Source organism: Chenopodium album, chromosome 9 (genome assembly GCF_948465745.1).
Source record: "Chenopodium album chromosome 9, dcCheAlbu1.1, whole genome shotgun sequence".
In the NCBI taxonomy this organism is placed as follows: Eukaryota; Viridiplantae; Streptophyta; class Magnoliopsida; order Caryophyllales; family Amaranthaceae; genus Chenopodium; species Chenopodium album.
The window spans coordinates 64,269,711-64,284,953 of NC_137842.1; the positions used below are offsets into that span (position 1 = coordinate 64,269,711).

Consider the following 15,243-nt stretch of genomic DNA (forward strand, 5'->3'; position numbering starts at 1 on the left):
GGAAAAGGTTGACTAATTTTATCCAATGATAATGGAGGTTGCAACAGTCTAGTCAATGCTGACGTTAATGGATAGATGGATATAGATTGGATATTTATCGATAAGACAATTTTCGGAATAAAAATAGTTTCTCCGTTCTTTTTTATTCCATTACTTTTCTAAAAGCAAAGTTTGAAATTACGGAGTACTTTTCTTTTTAATCATTAACTAATTCTATTTCTCATATCACATATTAAAAACTTAAATGGGTTCATTTTTTTTATTGGGTAATGCTATACATAGCCCTTAGGGCTATATATAAGCATTGAATTTACTCTTGGAAAATGTATAAAGTTAGGAATTCATAACAAAAAACACGCGCAAATCGGTGTAATTAGTGTGTTTTTGTCATGATTTTCTAAATTTAAACAATTTTCAAGAGTAAATTAAATGCTTATATGTAGCCCTTAGGGCTATGTATAGCATTTTCCTTTTTTATTCTCTCTATGGTGACTATCTAAGAATTCTTACTTTCACCGTACCATAATATACTTTTTATTTGTGTTTTTTCATGATATTAAGAATGGAAGGAAAAAGTGGATAAAATACATTAATTAAAGTGAAAAGTACAATTATAGACAAAAATTAGAGAGAGAAAATGAAAAATGTACGTAGTACAAGGCATGTGTAAAATTAAATGATGATTTATGAGGTACAATGAATAAAGTTTAAAAAAATGTGAGGATATAATGATATTTACATACTATCCAAAAATGAAAACAAGAACAACATTTGGATCTCTAAAATAGGAAAACATGAACTATATTATGGGACGGAGGGAGTATTAGTTTTACGTTCAATTAATCTTATTATCTTATACTTGTACGGTGTATTTTGATGTCTATAACACTCTTCATGTTTCTTTACTCTTCTCTCTCCTCTCTCTTTTGGGTTTAAAGTTTAATTTTCTTGGCCATTTGGGCCGAAAATAGTTTAATTTATTCGGTAATTAGACTACTTTAGACTCTTTTTCTTTCATATAATTCACTTGTTTGTTATTTTTTTGGTTTGCTTTGTTTTGCATTGTTTTCTCCGTTTGTGAAAGTATGTCCCTATTTTTTGGGATTTTTATTCTCAACTATGGATGATAATTGTGTTTTTAGGGTTCTATTAATAATTGAAAAGGTGATTTGGATTCATATGACTTTAGGCTTTGTCATCAACTTAAATAGTTATGATTTTGATTGTAAATTAAAAGTTATGTTATTTTCTTTAAATTTGTAATTTACAAATCTTTATTATTATTAATGTAGTTGTCATATGACTTTTTTTTAATAATAATATTTTTCTTCCCTAAATATTGATAGTATGTGCTTTTGTGAAATTGAAGGTTTTTAAAACTAATTTTGACTTTTGCACTATGCACACGTCATCTTCTTTAAACGTCTCAAAAAATATAACTTTTGTAAGTTAGGTATTGGTAAGCATAATAAATGCACAAGTCAAGAAAAAATGGACAAATTAATAAATAGAAGCAAATAAGAAGATGTCGGGCCTGTTCTGTTCCGTTGAAATTCAGTTCAGTTCAGTTCAGTTCAGCTCAGTTCAGTTCAGTTCAGTTCAGTTCAGTTCAGTTCAGTTCAGTTCAGTTCAGCTCAGTTCAGTTCAGTTCAGTTCAGTTCAGTTCAGTTCAGTTCAGTTCAGTTCAGTTCAGCTCAGTTCAGTTCAGTTCAGCTCAGTTCAGTTCAGTTCAGTTCAACTCAGTTCAGTTTAGCTCAGCTCTTAATTTATGTCTAATGATATTGCTAATGATATAAAGCCAAATTTCATTCTTTTAAGATCTTATTACAACGACAACAACAACAAAAATAATAATAATAAATAGTATATAATAATAATAATAATAATAATAATAATAATAATAATAATAATAATAATAATAATAATATTAACAATAATAATAATAATAACAATAATAATTGAAATAATAATAATAATACTAACAATAATAATCAATAAATAATAATAATCATCAATAAATAATAATAATAATAATAGCAATAATAATAATAATAATAATAATAATACTATAATAATACTAATAATAATAATCAATAAATAATAATAATAATTATCAATAATTAATAATAATAATAATAACAATGATAATATTGATACAATTCATTGTTCAAATGGTTCTATTTTTTTGAAACATATTTCTAATGTTAATCTCATTGAGAAAATTAGAGGTTTCAAGTTTTTAATATATTTTCCATACATTTTATAATATATTTTTCATACATTTTATAATTATAATTATATAGTATATTTTTCGTAAATATTTTAATATGTACATTTGTATATACACATATGTATAGTAATAAATATCAATAAATAATCAAAGATCACTAATCCGTAGTTAAAAATCACTAATTAATAAGTTCAGTTCAGTTCAGTTCAGTTCAGTTCAGCTCGGTTCAGTTCAGTTCAGTTCAGTTCAGCTGAGTTCAGTCAATCGGAACAGGCCCGTAGTATGATTTGATATGACCACTTATGAAACAAGTTAATAAATTGAATAATACAAGTCCACCCTTGAGGGTAGATGACATTTTTATATACTCCAAATACATGATGACCCAACTAATCTAAGTTAGTGTTTGTTTGGCATTATTTTTTGTTTTCAGTTTTCAGTCTTTTTGAAAACTAAAAACCAAAAACATGAAACAAGAAAAAGGTATTTTCACTTTTTTGTTGTCAGTTTAATTTTCAAAATTATTATAATTTTAATAAGTTTAAATAATTTTTGATTCATTATGTGACATATATCATATACTTTTATACAACAAAAAACCAAAAAACAGAAAACCACAGCAATGCCAAACGAACCCTTAATTTTTTGTTTTCATTTTATGATTAAATGAACAATTATCAATTTATCATCTATCTAAATGAGAAAAAAAAAAATTACCTAAATACAGTACACCACGCATTCTAGTATTTTTTTTTTTTTTTTTTGAAAGGCAAAATACATGCATGGGTTAGTAATCTCCCTATCAACGGAAAGGATCATTAAATCTAAAAGTCCACCTATCACAAGATCGAACTAGTAGATTAGGATAATAAAATGCACAACTTAAAATATATATATATATATATATATATATATATATATATATATATATATATATATATATATATAAGTAAATACAAACTAAAGCTTCTCAAGAAAGCTATACAAAAAGTTGTCATTGAAAGCTAAACTAAAGTAAAATAATTGCTGTAAAACACTAAGTCCCAAGGAGATTTGCCGACAATCAAATGGAGGCCGAGTCGCGAAGTCGATGGTGATGGTGAGGGCAGTGATAAACAGTGGCAGATCTTGAAGAATTTTATTTGGGGGGGCGAAAAATTAAAATCTTATACATACGTCGTAAACTTATACTTATAATGTCTTTTAGTTATCAGAGTTGTTACAGTACAATTTATTATTTCTAACTAAATAATCTATGATATTCTGGTATTATTTGTGAAAAAAAAAAAAAAATTGATACACTGAGATAGTCTGTGAAACTTTACCACATAAGCTGAACCTGATCTCTATAAGAGGGGGGGGAAATAATTACATACAAACCAACGTAATATTATTGCTCAATAGAAAAAGTTACGTAGTACTCCGTATTACAATTTTATCATAACAATGTCAAGTAAGAAAGCAAATTTCTCATGAAGTTTAACAACAAAATATTGATGATGTGGGCCTTGATTTTAACTTTGAAATGACAAAAAATCGGATGAAAGGAAAAAAAAAAAAAAGTTAGAAGAGATGTGGCCCGCTAACTCATCTAGGCACTGGCAGAGTGGCAGTGGCTAGCATATTCTTTTTACAGTAACTTCTTACTATGGAATGGTATATTTACTGATCAAATGTAATTTTTTTTGGCTTCTATCAGGGGCCAGGCCCCAGTGACCCCTATAGAAGATCCGCCTTTGGTGGTAAAAGGGGCAGAGTTAGTTAGGGCTGGCAATCCCTGATCCGACCCGATAACCCGAACAAACACGACCCGAAGTTAATGAGAGAAACCCAAACCCGACCCGAACCCGAATAACCCAAATTCGACAAAATTTCATATTTCGTAATAATATTTAGTTTTACACTATTTTTTTTATTGTTTTTAAGTATAACCTGAAATCGACCCGAAATCTGACCCGAACGTGAACCACTGACCCGAATTGCCACCCCTGGAGTTAGTGGAACTATGACTTTTAGAATTCCACCAATTTGAACCCTAGATTTCCAACCAACCACAAATTGGAGTGGGTTGAAGCATGAAAATGAAATCAAAGGAAAAGCCCATAATATCAAAGGTCAAAGCCAACATGCATGATATAAAAAACAAAATCTGAAAATTTTTGTTAAATTTCCAACTCTTCGGTAATCATCCCTTAAACTAAAGAGAGAATAAGATGAAGGGGCTGCTTCGGAGGAGAAGCCGACATCGGCGGAGCTTGCGTGGCGACGACGACAAAAGGTAAGGAATACATGCTTTAAATCAAGAAAAAAAAAACCCAGAAAGAGAGATCATAGGAGAAGAGGAGAAAACACAAGAGGGAGATCAAAGACTAGGAGAAGAGAATCTATAAGAGAAAACCAAAAAAGAAAGAACAACGAAGAAAAGCAAAGGAGGTGGTTTTTAGAGAGAAAGGCTGATTTTGGAGAGAACTAAAAACCAACCCAAGTTGTAATAAAATTTATATCAATCTCACCATGCATCCCAGATGTATATAACAATGGAGAGTGTAATGGCTTAGGGTCATTTATCTGTTAGTCAAGGAATGTATTATGGAGTATTTTTTTTTTTTTTTTTTTACACAGAGTAGTTGTTTATCTTGTAATAGATACATAGTGAAAATAAAATAATAAAAATTCCATATATCTTATCTTATTAATTACATAGACCCTTTTTTGCTTTTAAACACAAAAGGCCCAAAAATAATGTATGTTGTCTAGTTAATCCTTCACTTATTGACTCATGGCTTTGGCTCAACAAAATACTAAAATCTTGTTTGGTATAAAAAAGAGGATTGGAGGTTTTTGGGAAATGGAAAATAAGGGAAACAAATTCCCTTGTTCAGTTTGTCAAAAAAAAAAAAAAAAAAAAAAATCCAGATAAGAGTTTTGAAGGGGAAATGGAGCTCCATTTCTCCTTCTATATCTTTTAAGTTCACTCTTCTTTATTATTCTATCATGCTATTTAAATAAAGTGTAAGTTTTATTTTACAAACAAAATTTGAAGGGAAAAAAATAAAATAATCAAAGAGTAAGGTTCATTAAGGATGTTTCAAAAAAAAAAAAAAAGGGTTCATCAAAGGAGACTTATTGGACTTTAAACCAAAGATCTCACACATTTGAGAAAAGACCTTAAACATTGGTTACCAGGGAACATATATCCAATTTTGGTTTTGGGCATTTTCGGCCCACACCTTGACTCCACATGACCCAATGGGCTTTATTTGGCATTGGCCTAGACCGGTCCACTTTTGAACACCTCTACTATACATGACTTGTATGATTCATACTCCCAAACTAGTGAGTTGTAACTTGTAACTCTTAAAGAATCATTTAGATCGAAAAACAATGTACATAGTATAAATTGAGTGAATTACCAGTAAGATGAACCTGGAGTAATATTATACTATGTAATTAGAATCAATTTGGATGATCGGATGGAGTTTGATGAGGTCGTGTCCAGTCAATTTTTAAAATCAAAATATTCTAAATCATTGTGTCCACGCAAGTCCAAATCTAAATCAAATATTTTCGAATTGATTTAAAATTAAATCGGATCGGATTGATTGTGATTTTGACACCTCTATCCATAATAGATAAGGACCTAATTTAGATAAGTACTTCGTAAAAATAACCATTTAAAATAACCCTCCAAATATTATTTTCGTATTCCAATCTTAATTATTGCTGATCTCACCAACTCACCCTTTATTATTAATTTCTTTATTTTTGTATTTTTATCAACCTTAAAACATAAAATATTTGAATTCATAAAAATGCGCATATTATGCTAAACTGCTAGCATATCCCTTTCTTCCATACTCCCTCGATTACGACATCTCATCTCCATCATCCACCGTCAAATCCAACGGTCCAAATTTACAACCCCCACAATAAGTTCCCTGCACCTCAATACACCCAATCATACCCTTTTAATGTCTAACACACTATAAAACCCCACTTCGCTCACTCTCTCACTCTCCACCTCTCGTGTTGTTTAGCTGCCGTAGTTGTCATACTACCCGTTGTTGTTCATTGCCGGAAAGTCGGCGATTTTTAGGGTTCCGACGTGAAATTAGGGTTCCGGTGAGGAAATGATTCCAGATCTAGTTACTCAGATCGTGATTCCGACGTGCGCCGTCGTCGGAATCGTGTTTTCTCTCGTACAATGGTTTATTGTTTCTAAGGTTAAGGTCTCGTTTGACCGAAATGTTGACAATGGCGGAGGTTCTAAGAATGGATTCCATGATCACTTAATTGAGGAAGAAGATGGTATTAATGACCCGATGGTCGTCGCTAAATGTGCCGAAATTCAAAACGCCATTTCTGAAGGTATAAAATTCTCTGTTTTTAATTAATGTTTTGATTAATTCTTCTCAGATCTAATGTAGTAAGGTTTGTTCAATTGTTGTTGTTGGATGAATGCAAAATCACGGTCGATCAATGTTGTTGTTTATGTTGTCGGAAATATTTAATGCTTACATGTAGCCTTATCCGCTTTAGAATTACACTGATTAAAATGGAAATCTGGAAATGATTTGGATTAATGCATAGATCTACTTTCTATTTAATCATAATTTTATATTCTAATTTTGCTAATTAATTTATTTTTATTTCTGAGTTATATTTGCCGCTCATTTTATTTGGTTGTATATTATGAGTATTGTCACTTTCCAAAAAAGTGGATTCGGTTGCTATTTTCTATGTTCCGTAATAAGTTAATTTTTGTTCTGTCTCTAATGTTCACGTGTTGCACGTGGTACGATGATTCAAATTGTGACTGTTGATAAAACATACTCCGTAGTAATAGAAGTTTTAAAGAAGATAATTATAAAAGTTAAAATAAAAAGAAATGATTTAAAAAAAATAGTCTTGAAATTGTCAAGGTTGCAATGCTAATCCGAGATAATAATGATTAATGAAGGCCTTTTAATTGAGGACTTAGCCTTAATTTAAATTAATTATTTCATGTTTGTTTTGAGCATAAAACACCTTTGGCCCATATTTCTTGAATTGTTGTTTGGCATTCAGCTAAATTTCCAAGCTTTTTGTGAATAAATGACTGAGATTTCAAAGTGTTAAATTTGTCTGTTTGATCTTCAAAAGTAGTAGTATTAAAATAAGTTTCTGCCAAGGAAAGTTAAGTTCATCAAAGATGAGTCGTGTAAAAAAGTTCGTGTTATCTAAAATCCAGTAATAAATAAGTAAAATCCAGTAAAGAAGTTTAACTTTCTATAAATTTTCATTAATAAAAAATGTTAATTTCATCAAAACAAGTAAGATCAACAATTATCGGCTAAATTCAGCCAAAATAAGTTAAGTTTAGCTAAGAATAGTCAAGGAGAACATAGCCTTTACATTTTGTTTGGATTCAAAAGAAATAAATTATGTTTGATGGTCATTTAATAATAATTTCCTTGCATTCAATTCAATGGATCACTATATAGTTATGATCACAATGCTGAATTGCTAATTAGAAGAATAGAATATGCTGAAATTTACAGACCTAATGCATGATTGCATCTTGATGTAAATACACCAGAATTTGTAGATTGGAAAATTAGAGTTTGAGGATCATTTGCAATTGGAATGCCCTTATTCCTCTGTTACCTCGACAAAGTACTTTCGATGTTCTGAGTTCTGTGGTGCTGTTGTTTCTGGTTAATGAAGAATGTTAAGGGGAAAAAAAAGTAAACCATTATCTGCTTGTCTGGTCCCCTAGATTTTTTCCCTTGATCTGTATAAGAATATTTTTGGTTGAACATCCTATTTTTCCATCAGCCGTAAATTATACGTCGTTTGTACATCCATAGTCTGTCTTAACATTATTTACTTATTTATTTATATTTATTTTTGTTTATAATCATATATTCCTTCAGCGTTTTACTGACTTGTATATATTAATGGTTTTGTTATCAGGTGCAACTTCTTTTTTATACACGGAATACCAGTATGTTGGGATATTCATGGTTGCATTTGCTGGCCTCATTTTTCTCTTTTTGGGATCAGTGGAAGGCTTTAGTACTGAAAGCCAAGCTTGCACTTACAACCCTTTCAAGAAGTGCAAGCCTGCATTGGCTACAGCTATATTCAGCACCGTGGCGTTCTTGCTTGGTGCTGTCACTTCTGTTGTCTCTGGTTTTCTAGGAATGAAGATTGCTACCTATGCAAATGCTAGGACAACCTTGGAAGCTAGGAAGGGGGTTGGGAAGGCATTTATTGTTGCATTCAGATCTGGTGCTGTTATGGGTTTCCTCCTTGCAGCAAATGGCCTATTGGTCCTGTACATTACCATTAATTTATTCAAGCTGTACTACGGTGATGATTGGGAAGGCCTGTTTGAGGCTATCACTGGCTATGGTCTTGGAGGCTCTTCAATGGCCCTTTTTGGTAGAGTTGGGGGAGGTATATATACTAAGGCTGCTGACGTAGGTGCTGATCTGGTAGGAAAGGTTGAAAGGAACATCCCAGAAGATGATCCAAGAAACCCAGCTGTAAGTATCCTCACTTTTCAAGAAGTAGGATTCTAATTGGCTTAGTTCTTATAATTACCTCCTGCTGTTTCAGGTGATCGCCGACAATGTTGGTGACAATGTTGGTGATATAGCTGGGATGGGTTCTGATCTCTTTGGTTCATATGCTGAATCTTCCTGTGCTGCCCTTGTTGTTGCCTCTATATCCTCCTTTGGCATCAACCATGAGTTTACTGCCATGTGTTATCCTCTACTTGTTAGTTCCATGGGGATCATTGTTTGTTTGATCACAACTCTCTTTGCTACAGATTTCTTTGAAATTAAAGCTGTCCAAGAAATTGAGCCAGCACTGAAGCATCAGCTAATTATTTCAACTATTCTTATGACTGTGGGTGTTGCGATTGTCACTTGGGTTGCTGTCCCACCCTCTTTCACCATTTTCAACTTTGGCACTCAAAAGGTCGTTCACAATTGGTAAGATTGACCATGCTTTCTACAATTTCATAGAATTAATTATGTTTGGACATAGGTTTTGGTTGAACATATAGGAGTCAGAGTGTCAGACACCTGTACTGTAAATGAATTCTTAGGTATCACATGATGTCAAAAAGGCTATATTTTAAATTGGCAGAGTTTGATGCCCTTGCAAGTTTAGTCTCAATTACATGGTGTTTTTGTAATGCAAATAATAGAGTTAGCATTGGAACTTTGAAAGCCCCTATTTGGCCAGGTTTTAGATGTTGGATACTAGTTTTAGTACAATGTTTGTGCTAATCAGCCTAAGTTCACGTACATTTTAGACTGAGGAATTATGCACAGCTATCTATATGTTGGTTGCTTGGTTTTAAGAATATAATGGCTATTGAGGATCAAGTATATGTATAAGGCATTTCTGGCATTGTCAAATTGTCATTGATTTTATTTAGAAAACCAGAGCTGTCTATATCAATGTATGTGAAAATTTATGTCTCTCTCTTTAATTTTTTTTATTTTTTATTTTTTTATTTTTTTATTTTTATTTTTATTTTTAAATTATAAATTCAAATCTTTTTGGTCAAGGATTGTTGGTCTGAGTACTTCTTTCACTATCTTATACAAGTATTTCCTTTAGCTTTTTTGCAGATATATTAGGCATGTTAAGAATAGACTTAATGTTATGTTCTATTTTAGTTTGTTGACTTTTGTGAGAAATTCTAATCTCTTTCACTTCAATAATCTTTGAGAAAATACCCTAGCCGTTGATACTCCAATTTAATAGATTATCTCAATTATTATTTTGGCAGGCAACTATTTCTATGTGTTTGTGTTGGTCTTTGGGCTGGCCTCATCATTGGTTTTGTGACAGAGTACTACACCAGTAATGCATACAGGTAAGCCATTATTCCAGAGACTTGGATATGAATGTATGTTTTGTATCTATGTGTGAAATGTTAGTGACTAAACTACCGACTTCTCTGGCAGTCCTGTGCAAGATGTTGCTGATTCCTGCCGAACAGGAGCTGCCACAAATGTTATTTTTGGTTTGGCCTTGGGTTACAAATCTGTCATCATCCCCATCTTTGCTATAGCTCTCAGCATCTTTGTCAGTTTCAGCTTTGCTGCCATGTATGGTATTGCTGTTGCTGCCCTTGGAATGCTGAGCACCATTGCCACTGGTCTTGCAATTGATGCTTATGGTCCAATCAGTGACAATGCTGGAGGTATTGCTGAGATGGCGGGAATGAGTTCTCTGATTCGTGACAGGACCGATGCCCTTGATGCAGCCGGGAATACGACTGCTGCCATTGGAAAGGTATCTTCTGCCTCCTCTGACATGCATTGGCCACATACTGCGTAATAAACTGTGTATTGAATTTTGATTAGTTATATTAGCTATGCCTCATTGTTCTGGCCAACTGTTGGTTTAGAATGACTATGAATCTCTTTTGGTTACATAGGATTCATTTTATCATATATTTACACCTTGTTCTAAAATCGGTTTCTGTAGCGTACTCTTGCATTTAATAGTTGATTTGTTGGCTCATCTAGATTGTAAATTAGGGCTGTTTGATGAAATGGGATTTTCTTTAAATTGCACAAAAATCATGTAACCATGTAAAGGGGAAGATTCTGATCTTAATAATTTTCCGCTTCACAGGGATTTGCTATTGGATCTGCTGCTCTGGTCTCCTTGGCTCTGTTTGGTGCTTTTGTCAGCCGCGCATCTATTTCAACAGTTGATGTTTTGACCCCCAAAGTCTTTATTGGTTTGCTTGTTGGTGCCATGCTTCCTTACTGGTTCTCTGCCATGACCATGAAGAGTGTGGGTAGCGCTGCTCTTAAGATGGTGGAGGAGGTCCGCAAGCAGTTCAACACTATCCCTGGTCTGATGGACGGAACTGCGAAGCCTGACTATGCCAATTGTGTTAAGATCTCTACTGATGCATCTATCAAAGAAATGATCCCCCCTGGTGCCTTGGTCATGCTCACTCCACTCATCGTTGGAACCTTCTTTGGTGTTGAGACTCTATCTGGTGTTCTGGCTGGATCCCTTGTTTCTGGAGTCCAGGTAGGGTCTTGTTTTTGTTTTAACTATTTATTTATTTACCATTATTATTACCTTGATCATTGATGTTTTAAATTGATTGTGAGCTTGCTCAATCTATCGGGATACCTCTATGATCTAAAGTCTAAACTTTATTGTATGTGATCAATACAAAGCTACTATCTAATTGTGCATGCTTATGAAGAGCTATCATTCCATATGGATTTGCATGAACCTTATTTAAGAAAACTGATGTTACAGAAATGGAAAGGTATAGACTAAGCCAAAAACAAAGATAAACTAAGCAGAGAACCAGTCTTCCTAGTATGCAGTATATATCGTTTTTGAATAGAATTTTCCAGCCGGGGTATTCTTATATTCTGGCTCCTGCAGATTTATGCTTCACATTTTGCTTCTTTGCTTATCATTCTCTTCGGCTGGCTTGTAACAGATAGCGATTTCTGCTTCTAACACTGGTGGTGCATGGGACAACGCCAAGAAGTATATTGAGGTATAATCTCAGAACTGGAGGCACCAAAACATCTCAGACTTGAGTAGTGCAATTTATTTTTCTCTGGCAAATTTTGATTATTTATCTTCAATATTCTGTTAGGCTGGTTCTTCAGTGCATGCAAAGAGTCTTGGACCAAAGGGCTCTGAGTCACACAAGGCAGCTGTCATTGGTGATACCATTGGCGATCCACTTAAGGACACCTCAGGCCCTTCATTGAACATTTTGATCAAACTAATGGCTGTTGAGTCCCTTGTTTTTGCTCCATTCTTTGCAACTCATGGTGGTCTGCTGTTCAAGATTTTCTCGTAACTTCAAGTTTCTCTTCCTCCTCTGTGGCAAAATGCAGACTTCGCTTTCAGCAGATTCCCTTCTTCTCAATTCTATCAAGGATTCAAGGCCAGTTATTTTTTTTCCCTGATTGTTTGGGTTTGTCTGTTAATTTTGGTAGGTAGTGATATGATTGTTGTCATCATTTGTCAATTATCATGATGGTAGGAGTGCTAATGGATTTTGAATCGAGAGGTAAGGAAATATGTGGCAAATTGTTACATTTGTTGTAGGATAGGAAAGGTTGATCCATCAACCCAATGTTGTCTGAGCATTTTGCACTTTGAGTCTAGAGGTGAGAAAATCTGCCCTTTTAATGGAATTCATCTTGTAGGCATACAATCATCTAGAATTCTAGACCATTGCACCTTTGGTTATGTCAATGTGCATGTACACTAAATATATCATACGTCTAAACGTAGTAAATCTATTATAATACAGCGTATATAAAAAAGAATAAACCTAAAGAAACCTGTCATTTGGAATTTATTTTAACTGTGGAGGCGGATGCACCATGCTCCGTGCATTCAGTTTTCTTTAAAAAAGACGGAATGGACATATGGTTGTTCAGTAACGAACACTTGTTTTTTAAAAACATTTTATAAAGAATCTCACATATGGTTGTTTTCCAATTTCTACTCTAATTTTCCATTTTGTTTTCCATTTTCTACTCTAATTTTCCATTTCTAGAAATGAGAAATAACGAGTATTGGACATTACAAACAGTTGCTTATTTCGTTTGATCGTTTTCTATATCCTACTTCACTTCGTTTCTCATAAATAATTCTCTTTCTCCTCCCCTTCTCTCATTTTATCCGTCTTTCTCCTTTCCTTCTATGGATACAACTTGTGCGTTGACATTACCAAGGATCATAACTCATAAGACGAGTTAATAAACTTATCATAAAAACATTACGATAGAAGCACTAATTATCTTGTAGAACTACACTCATTATATTTAAGTACAAAATTCTATTCCATCGTTATTTATGTTGTATGAATCCATTTAAATGTCAGCAATCGTGTCTAGCATCTGAAATACACATACCATTGTTAAATCTGCTATCCTATGAGATCTATTTTAGCAAAACGGTTTGGATTGGAAGCACAATCGCAGGGTAGGAAGGATCGTAGCAGGATCTTGTAGGATCATACATGATCGGGCAGGAGTGTATATAGGAGCACCCAGGCAATCAGGCTGATCGACTTAATTTTGTCAATCAGTCGGTTTATTGGGTCATACCTTGTACCAGATATTATCATATTCATGTGTACGGTTATCACTAACTGATGGAATTGTGCCGTGATGGTGGGCCCACCAGCTAGTAATTAACGTCGTTAGGATCATAAAGTAACGGAAAATTGGCTACTTTTTCTTTATTGTTTAGCTGAATAGTGTTCGCCATTGTCATCCCATTTCTAAGAGGATTTCATTCACATCTCATGGCCGATCCAACTTTGTTTTGGATGATGAAATAGGGGATCATCGTTCTTGTCAACACATACCAAAGCTTAATTAAAAGCTACATGTGGCGACGAATTCAAGGTGGCAATTAAAGCTACATGTGGCGATGAATTCAATTTCAGCATCAAAACCATCAGAACCTCAATGACGAACATACCATATATAACACGCAAATCAACCAATCGGAATTGTAACAATTATTCACCACAACATTGCATTGCAAATGTAAAGTTGTACTTACAGTGATTCCACCTAGGTAGCTTATTTCGTCATTCGATATTGAAGTGTTGCGATCCCAATTGCAATTTGAATGTGAAATTTATTAACTTCCTCCAGTCTGCGAACCCAAATGCATGAAACGGCAGCTTAATTGGTCGTGTACAATCAAAATTGGAAATTTTTAATTTTGATATCGTCGGAGAAGATGAAGATAGGTCAAAATGCAAATGGGGGGATTTCAGATTGGGAAAGTGAATTACACAAACGGCAGGACTTCACGTTACTGGTTTGACTAAGTTCACCGTTAGTCAACAAATTTCCGTATACAACTACCGTGTGAGACCCATCCCCGTATATTTACACATATCCCCCAACCCGTGTCAAGTATTTACATAAAATGCCAGTTGACGTGCATCACAAGTCGATCAGGCTGATCGTCTCGTATTTCCTCGATTGTATAGGATTGTACAAGATCTGATGATCCCATTTTCCCACTCGGATCATTGTTGGATCATACAAGATTGGTCAAAATTGTACCTGATCGTAGGATTGTTAGGATCGACCAGGCTCTAACAATCCTACTTTTCTCTAAGGCTAAAAAACTACTTAAAACTATAAATTTTAGCATTTTTATTGCTTGAAAGGTACTCCGTATGTATGTAGTTATGTAGCAAAGGTTTTATTACTTCTTTCATCAATATTGTAGGATCATACAATCTATAATTCGAATTTATCAATTTGATCTTCTCCGAAAATGATCTGATCTTAACAACCTTGGGACATATACATCATCATATTCCTCAAGCTATTTGTACAAAAACCCCATTTTTGTAACTGCGTATAAATCGAAATTGAGCAACAAACAAACACAATAAAATAATTTTCTTGTAAAATAATACACTTGAGTTTTGTTTGTAAAATAATACATGAATGAGAAAAAAGAAAGACGAGATCTAGGTGAAGTGTAGACAGCACGAGAGCTTGTTGAAAAATTGTGAAGAAGCCAATCTTTGCAAACAGATTTGAAACGAGTTAGGCTTTTTACTAGTTGTTCTGAATTGCGCACAATCATCCATGGCTTTTGGAATAGGATGGAGTTTGACGGGAATTGAATTATGTTCCAGGAATTTTATGATAAAAGCGGGAAAAAGAACTAGTGATTTAAGATTTAAATATATAATTATTTTTTGATGTTATATGATAAGGATTGTATTCAAATCAGTTAAGGTACTATTATTATAATTAATTTTTAATCCGTATAACACGGTAAACAAAGAAGAAAATACTTGAAACAACTTAATAGGTGACACAATAATATTTGGATTATAAACAAAGAAAAAGGTCTAAAACATTAGCCAAAATGGCAAGAGAACTATAAAATTACAATGACATAACTCATACATTATTTGAGGATTTGATTCTTGATTAAGTCTCCTACTCAACACATTCTATAAT

General features: G+C 33.3%; 1 protein-coding gene across 1 annotated transcript; it reads left to right on the forward strand.

Annotated features, from left to right (window-relative positions):
- The first annotated feature begins 6,266 nt into the window (after positions 1–6,266).
- Positions 6,267–12,540, forward strand: LOC145558758 (pyrophosphate-energized vacuolar membrane proton pump 1-like). The gene is made up of 8 exons (XM_081620091.1): positions 6,267–6,598; positions 8,186–8,760; positions 8,834–9,213; positions 10,023–10,109; positions 10,201–10,531; positions 10,877–11,287; positions 11,715–11,774; positions 11,877–12,540. Exons 1-8 carry the CDS (start codon positions 6,361–6,363, stop codon positions 12,084–12,086), a joined length of 2,292 nt encoding a protein of 763 aa, XP_081476217.1. The 5' UTR covers positions 6,267–6,360; the 3' UTR covers positions 12,087–12,540.
- Positions 12,541–15,243: the final 2,703 nt, after the last annotated feature.

Bases quoted from the DNA above. Each gene is read 5' to 3' on its own strand.
- LOC145558758 (XM_081620091.1), top strand. From the start codon at position 6,361: ATGATTCCAGATCTAGTTACTCAGATCGTGATTCCGACGTGCGCCGTC. The intron at 9,214-10,022 runs GTAAGATTGACC...TTATTTTGGCAG, and splicing joins CAAAAGGTCGTTCACAATTG to GCAACTATTTCTATGTGTTT. The intron at 11,288-11,714 runs GTAGGGTCTTGT...GGCTTGTAACAG, and splicing joins CCCTTGTTTCTGGAGTCCAG to ATAGCGATTTCTGCTTCTAA.